The following is an 8,796-nucleotide window of genomic DNA, read 5'->3' as shown; positions in this document are numbered from 1 at the left end:
TATTAAAATAGAGTCCTAATTAAACTCTACCGTGTGATATTTTAATTTTGGACTTATTCAACATGTTATCACTTAATATACGGTCCCTTTAATATACACGCTCTTCTTATACAATAATTTATGATGACTCATATAATTAAATTTAACCGGTATGTTGTTGTCTTGATATCAACATGTCGTTTTGATCACTCAGTTAAGTTTCACTTTCAAAATAACCATGAACATTATTAATATAGTGAAGATGTACAATAATTTATGATGATCGATAGTAGGGCCATTTTATTATGAACATAACAAACTAGATTTATAGTAAATATCAATATAATACACAAATCTTCGTATAATATGTTATACTATTTTTATGAAGATTTATATTAAACCTTCTGTTATGTATTTTTTTTACAATGAACGACTATTCTATTACTCAAACTTGAAGTAGTCTGGATAACCAAACCAGAATAGAACAACCAATAAAACAAAGCTCTATATGGAAAAACTTCGCAATCCTAGCTAAAAAATCAGAAATCTGATTTTGCGCTCGTGGAATATGAGTGATCTTGAAGTCTGGAAAGCATATCTGCAGAGTATCTATCCTCTCCAATTTTGTTGCAAAGCTTGGCCAAGCATGAGGCTCCTTAATAATGCCGATCAACTTCTTACAGTCTGTTCCAAAGGTCTGGCATGTCGAAAGTTGAAGCATATTCTCCATCGCCTATCACAGTGCTTCTACTTCGGTTACGTATTTATTATTAAAAGAACAATATAATACACAAATATTCTTATAATATGTTATACTATTGGGTTTTAAAGTCTTTTTTTGGACAAATCAAGTTCTGATTATATTGGACATGAACCATAAACACATAAGTTTAATTTAGTTTGAATATTTACGGATCTTACCAATTTATCAAATTTTTTGGGGGTTTATTGAATTTTTAAAACCTACATAAATAATTAAAAATATTTTTAACAAACCTATGTATAACCGCATTATTAATAAATTAGATAAAAAATTGGTTAGTATTATTAAATATACAAAAAATTTTAAAATAAACTATTTTATATAAATTAAATTAAAATATATATTTATAAAAAATAATTCCTTAGTTTAAGTAAGATAATATCAGAATTAAAAACCAAGTCAAACCACTAAATTATTACATATATGAGCATTACACATTAAAAATTAACACCATGTATAATCTATCTATAAAATTAAAACACACACCAAGATTATACAAGTAGAAAGTAAATTATATTCCAAATAAATATATTTTTAAAAATATAAACCAAAAATTTCATAATCGTGTAATATTATATATTTAAAAAATTATGAAGACATAACGAAAATAATATCCGTGCGCAGCGCGGATCCGTATCTAGTAATATGTTAAAGTTACAAGACTAAACAATAGTTAGGGCTGAGTCATTAATGAAAAATATCTTTATAGTATTATTTAAAAATTATTTTTCTAGTTTTCGCTTTCGTAATTATTATTTATAATGAGATATATAATGAATTAAAACTATTATGGATAATATTATGGGCAAATCTTTCAAATAGTACTTTTACTTTTTGTCATCAAAATAACCTTAAAATGACCAAATCTTTTTACTTTTAAAATTTTAATTTTAATTTTATTTTTTTAAATTTGAAACCCACTCTCAAAACCACACCCCTTAACTCTAAACCCTAAAGATATAAATGTTATTTACCCTTTAATAAAATATCTATAAGTCATTTTCCTTTTTAAAAACTATTTGTGTGAAATAAACTAAAAAGAGATATCCTAGAATTGTTTTCTAAATTATTACTAAATTTTTAATTTTTAATTTTCTTTTAATTTAATAATATTTTAAATTCGTTTACAAAATAATTTAAAACTCATAAGCAAATCAAAGCAAACTATAAATTATATTATAGTTTAGTTATTTGTAAAATATTTATATATGGTCATAAATACGAAGAAATCACCTAATAAATAACAGAGTTAAGTTATTAAAGCTAATATATACTAATATATATATATATATATATATATATATAAATTAATCTTCTTCTTTTTTAAAGAATATATAAATTAATATATAAATAAAAATATATAAATTAATCTTAAGTATCATGTTTTGTTATTAAAGCTAATATATATATATATATATATAAATTTATCTGCAAGTATCATGTTTTCCTTGACTTCATGGCTGGCCCTATATAACATATATACTACGACGGAGCGACCAACTTTATCAAATATAAGCAAAAAAAGAGAGAGCACAATTTATATATAACATGTGTATTTAAAAGATCCATATGCTTCAAATGGTAGCGATTAAGTAACAAAAATTTCTATATATATTTTTTGTACTATTAGAACACACACCAATTATTCTACATATTGTGATCAGTGATTCAGATCTACAGTTTCTTTCCGTTCAAACTCGCACTTTTGTTTCACTTGTTCCATTTCTCTATTTATAAATGTTCCATTTCTCTATTTATAAATAGCTGCATTAAACTATTATCACTACAAGCATTACTGATTACAAGAACTTAACTATTATCATTACAAGCATTACTGAGTACAAGAACTTCACCAAGGTCAATCTGCCACCGATTGGAACATCAGCCAACATCTTTGCTTGGATTTGCTGGAGCCCGTGGATCAACAGAAACCAATTCACCTTTGAGAGCAAACAAACCGCACCCCGAGATATCCTCTCCAAAGCTATTGCACTTCTAAAAGAATGGGAATATGCCCAACCTCCACTCGCTCAAGCAGCAAACATCCCCCCACCGCAAATCCCGGTCCTGATCTCATCATCTGCCTCCATCGTCTGCTACTCCGATGCAGCTTGGAATAAGGATTCGGGAGAGGCGGGGTTAGCTTGGATCTTCACAAAACACACAGGAGAGGAAATCAGCAGAGGATGTCGTCATCACTATCACGTTTCGTCAGCGCTCACGGCGGAGGCTCTCGCGGCTCGAGCCGCCTTGGACCACACTCTCTCCCTCAACTTCACTATCATCTGGCTCAGATCAGACTATAAAAGGCTTATTCAAGCCATCACCACGAATCAACGATCGGTGGAACTCTCTGGGGTGCTAGCTAACATTGAATCGTCCATTCTTCTTTCATTGCTTTTCACGCATCGTTTATTTCCAGAGGTTTTAATAGGCTTGCAGATAACTTAGCCAAGGACTCTCTTTGTAACAAACTATCAGTGTTAGGCTCAGGCCCACACTAAATTTCCTTTCCTTTAATTAATTATCAGTTGATCAAAAAAAAATATCTCCTATATATTATTTGTGAAACATTACAACTTTTTTTGTAGCCACGTGTCATCACTAAGATGATTCTTAGAATTATTATAGAAATATTTTGGTCCATCTAATTATATTATAAGCTTTTTATTAAACTAACCATAAATTCATTATTAATGTCATTTATTATTTACTTAAATAAAGATTATAGAATTGCCTAATGTGGCTAAAGTATATATGACAATTAATGATTTTGAATAATAAAGATCTGATAAAAAATAATGTATCTTCTATCAAATTTGTTTAATTTTAAACTATTAAAATAATTTAAAAAAATCACAATAACCATATTATAAAAATTTAGATTTTTCTGTATATGTTATATTTTGAATTTTAAAAAACGACTATAAATTACTAAAACTGTTAAAAGTCTCACATTCAAATTTTGCGATCCATGGTTTAAATTTTTTGTTATGACAAAATACAAATGATTACAAAATCATATAAATAAAAGTCTAATTTAATTAATCATTAAGATTTAAAATATATATGTATATATATCATTCTAAATTAAACTATAAACCATATTGAATAAATAAATATTTTAATTTCAAAATTTACTTTGAATAGTTTTTTGATAAAAGTTTTGAACTAACATAGTTAATTGTTTTTAGATTATAAATTACTAAAATTATTAATCCCACAATGAAAATTTTGTTATCAGTAATTTAAAGTTTTTGCTATTAAAGATACACATAACAAAAAAACATATGAGTAGAAAGCATCATTTAATAGACATTAATATTAAAAATATATTATGTATGTTAATATCATTTAAATTTAATTACATATTTTATCAAATTTTTTAAAAAATTGTTTGGATTAATAAAATTATATATGTAATAGTTACTGACTTTTAATTATTCAATATATATTTATTATTTCATAATATATAAGAACATATAATACATAAAATAATTTTATATATAATATTTATTCTGCGCAAGGCGCGGATCTTATATATACATATATCGCTCCTAAATATATTGTTCTAGAATGAAAAGTCTAATTTCGTACAGAACATAACTTTAATTTGTTCCCCGGGTCAGTTTGCTTGTTTCATGCAGGGCTTTAGTGGTCCCATCTTAAAAGCTATTGAAATACAAAAAAAAATAATAATAAAAATTCAAAACATATTATAAACTAATAGTTTGTTTTGTGTCAAAAAATTAGTATCCGATTATAGTTTTTAAACCCTTTCTCTCATACTAGAGATAAAATCGATTTTATGTGAACATAGATATATAGGTCAAAGACTCAAAAACAGAAAATTTAATCGTGGGTTTCAATTAAACAGGTTCTGTAAACATCTCAGATAATTTGATTGTTTGTCGGATATCATGTAGACAAAGCTTAACAAGAATCTTAATTTACCCTTTATCAACTTTGATCTCTCACACATTAAATTAAGAATTGAAAGCCTGTTCCACTTGGTGTTAATTAATTGGTTTGACATGAAAGCACCGTGGCATAGTGATCAATGTTTAAATGTTTTAACATTAGTTATGGATTCAATTATCAGAGGAATCGTAATTTCTTGCCGATTATAGAATGCAAATTTTTCGAAAGTTCTAAAGTGTTGTTGTAGGCACAACCCCTCGTTGCGGAGAAAGCTTGTCCATCTTGAATGTTCTACATACAAAATCGTTCGCCGATCCAAGTGTTATGGAGAAAGCTAGATCGGGTAATCAATGTTCGTCAAGCTATTCATGTGTTTCGCATATGCGTTTGACGAATTACAACCCCACAACTGAATATTTGTTCTATTTCTTCTGCAAAACTTAGCTATATTATTCTTGTCTACTGATATTTTCCATTTATTTCGTTTGCTTTTTTATTGGTGGTTTTCAATTCACTTTGTTCTGTTTTAGAATTAAAAAAAGCAACTTTAGTGTCTGGGGCAAACAAAAGGTTGCTCACATACATTCTTGTGTGATGTCACACACCTTCGTTATTTCTGATATGTTCGGTTTGTAAGTACTTAATTTAAAGTTGTGGCTGCTGGTCACGTGGTACACCATGTGAGACATCATGCAGGTGTCCTCCCGTGTTTTTTTGTCCTTCTGGATTTACGATTCATTATGTGCTCATTCGCCAAATAACCAAAAAAATATGAAAAATTAGATTTTGGGAGAGATTGTAGAGAGAGATAGGAAAAAAAAGTAGTAGTGAAAAAGAAAATTTTAGTTAGTTAGTGTATTTTTGTTTTTTTTTGTTGTATATAGGATGCAATTTCTCTTGTTTAAAAATTTCATTTTCTCCTTAAAAGTTGTTTATTTAAAATTATAAACTGATAAAAGTTTGTTGTCCGAAAAAAAACTGATAAAAGTTTTATTCCTATAAGGCTATACAGTCTTAGATTTTTTTGGGTATGTACAGTTCGAATCTTTTAGGAGGCGTTATTGGTTTGCATATTTTAATGGATTTATGAATCAATACTAAATCAAATGTTATTGGTTTTATGATTTTCAAATCTATATACAAATCTAGTGTTATTAATTATATGCTTTTAAAATAGATTTTGAAATCAAGTGTTATTCACTGACAATGATTTATTCAAGAATTTGATTTGAAACTATATTACCATGGATTTGTAAGTATTTTTATGCTCAAAATACAAAGGAAGAAATACAAAGGTTAACCTTGTTATTTTGTTTAGATTTGTGATATTGTTCTTTTCTCCAATTCTCTACGCATCACAATATATTTCATGTTCACAAAGACATAAACCCCACCACCTACAGCTACAACCTCACCGGAACATATTTGACTCTTTTTCATCCAACTTCATCTTGACATCCTGAATAGCAGGATAAAAGCTGTACGCAAAATTACATGTCAACAGGCTCAATGCGTTATATGCTTTTAAAATAGATTTTGAAATCAAGTGTTATTCACTGACAATGATTTATTCAAGAATTTGATTTGAAACTATATTTCCATGGATCTGTAAATATTTTTATGCTCAGAATACAAAGGAAGAAATACAAAGGTTAACCTTGTTATTTTGTTTGGATTTGTGATATTGTTCTTTTCTCCAATTCTCTACGCATCACAATATATTTCATGTTCCCAGACAAGCACTACATAATAAAGAATGAACACAAATTAACCCCATAAAAAGAGATCACACACATCAGCAAAATATGATTACAAGAAAGTGTTCTCTATATTAAGGACATATGGCATTTTCACCGGTAAAGCCGACTTAACACTTTTATGGACCATAATGCAAAAAAAAATGTATCATTTAAGATTTATATTCATATAATGTTTAAAATATTTTTAAAATTTAATCAGTAATATTTTGTATATTTTGGGATGAAAATAAAACTATATACATATCAAATATTTTTGGACCCTTTTCAATTTTATATATTACATTTTTTTAGTTTTTTGTATAAATATATATTTATAAAAAAAATTCGACCCCTTAACTATTAATATACGGAAAGAAAAATGTTTGGGTCCGGAGCGGTCGCACTGTTTGTCCCCCGTAATTAGCCGGCCATGTTCACAAGCCGCAGTCTCATCTCTTGTAAATCCATTTGGTTGATTTATAATAATCTATATACTTCATTTTTAAATCTATATGAATTCTTATGAAATCCGTTTATTTGATTTTAAAAATCAGTGGATATATCAAAAATTTCCAAATCTATTAGAATTTCCAAATCCATTAAATACTAGAACCAATAACCCTCACTAACTCAAACAATAATAATAAAATACATATCGCTTTTTATCCCTTGATTACTTGACTTATAGATTTCAATGAATATAAAAAATGCTAAGATTGTTGGGCATTTGTAAATTAAAAACCCCTTGGGAATGTATGGTGTGTGTGACCCAAGAAAATATGCATGGTTTGTTCATGTCATTGACACATGTAACACTAGTAAATTGTTTAGGTTGTGTTGGTTTGAGAAGTGGCTTTAAGTCTTAGGTAAAGGGCATAGTTTGAGTATATTAATCCCCTGTGTATTAATAGTAGAGCATTATGTAAATGACAACTTGACGAACATGTTTACGTCAAGTTAAAAACATTTTTCAGCCTTTTTTTTAATTGGACTGATCTTACTAGAATTATTGAAAAAGTGACATTAAATAGACCACTCAATACTTTACTATATATCATCAAATTCAAATATGAAAATAAATAAACATTAAACTCTTTCCTTTGATGTTTGATCATTTAATATATTAAAAAGGAAAAACGTTATTATTTTTAAGGCTCCGTTATTTTTATGGAAAGAAAGATTGAAAAAGGAAGATAAAATCGAAAGGATTTCTGCAAATTTTACATATTTGTATATATAACTAGGATCGGCCCGTCCTAAGGGCATGATTTTTGTTAAATATGTAACATAATTATTGATTTTAGTTATTAAATCTAATTGGTTATATTAGTATGCGAGATGTGGACATGTGATTTTTGTTATTTGCAGTGTAGTAGTATTCAACTGTATGGTTTTGTTTGTTTGATTGTTCTGTTAGATTGATTTTGTGAACATGGGTCCAGTAGAGGGGCTACTTTTGTATTAACAATTTTTACGTATATTATTATCGTTGGTGATTGATATGTGTTGACAAATGTGATGTGTATAATTTTCTTGGAAGCTGATGGGTAAGACATGTATTATTTTAAAATGTTATCGTAATAGCTTATTTTAAAACGTTGGGGAGAAGAACTTTTAACTTTTCTTTTTAGATTTGTTATTTGATAATTGTTTTTATGTCGTAGTTGTTTAGTTTTTTTTGTTGGAAACTGTGGTAATATGTTTTGTATTCACCTCTGCGCATTTCAAGTGTTGCTGCAGTGGCCACCCAAAATATGAAATAGAGAATCACTACAAGAAAACACGCCGAATTCCGACAGAGGTTCCGACGGACTTCAATGTCGTCGGACATTTGTGACGGATTGCCGACCAATTTCCGACGAAAACCAAAAATTTGAAGTCGTCAGAATTCCGTCGGCCATTTCCGACGGAATTCTGACGAAACATGGCTCGTCGGAATTTTCCGACGACTTTTCGACGACATTCCGATAAAACATGTAACCGTTGTAGTCGTCGAAAATTCGTCGGAATATACCGACGAACTTCCGACAACATTCCGATTAACAGATATAACCGTTACAGTCGTCGGTATTCCGTCGGAATATTCCGACGAATTTACGACGAACCATGTGACCGTTGCCGACAAATATATATGACTGTTGTATAGCCGTTTGAGATTGGAAAATACCGACGGTATTCCGACGGACTGCTTTACATCCGTCGGAATTTCGTCGGAAAGTCGTCGGAGGGCCGTAAGCAATTTCCTATAAATACAACCCCTCCTCATTCAACTCATTCACACTTCATTCTCTCTTCATTCTCTTTAGTCATAACAATTCCGTGAAAATCATGTCTTCAGAAGTTTATTATCGTTCGTGGATGGATAAACCTCATTTGGATCCGAACACCAATTTG

The 8,796-nt window shown here is 29.0% G+C and overlaps 1 protein-coding gene across 1 annotated transcript; it reads left to right on the top strand.

The window, feature by feature from the left end:
• The first annotated feature begins 641 nt into the window (after positions 1 to 641).
• Positions 642 to 3,193, top strand: LOC106320921. The gene is made up of 2 exons (XM_013759264.1): positions 642 to 679; positions 2,572 to 3,193. Exons 1-2 carry the CDS (start codon positions 642 to 644, stop codon positions 3,191 to 3,193), a joined length of 660 nt encoding a protein of 219 aa, XP_013614718.1.
• Positions 3,194 to 8,796: the final 5,603 nt, after the last annotated feature.

This window comes from Brassica oleracea, unplaced genomic scaffold (assembly GCF_000695525.1).
Source record: "Brassica oleracea var. oleracea cultivar TO1000 unplaced genomic scaffold, BOL UnpScaffold01129, whole genome shotgun sequence".
NCBI classification, from domain to species: Eukaryota; Viridiplantae; Streptophyta; class Magnoliopsida; order Brassicales; family Brassicaceae; genus Brassica; species Brassica oleracea.
Note: the sequence above shows the minus strand (reverse complement) of the source record. Positions and strands in the feature narration are given on the sequence as shown.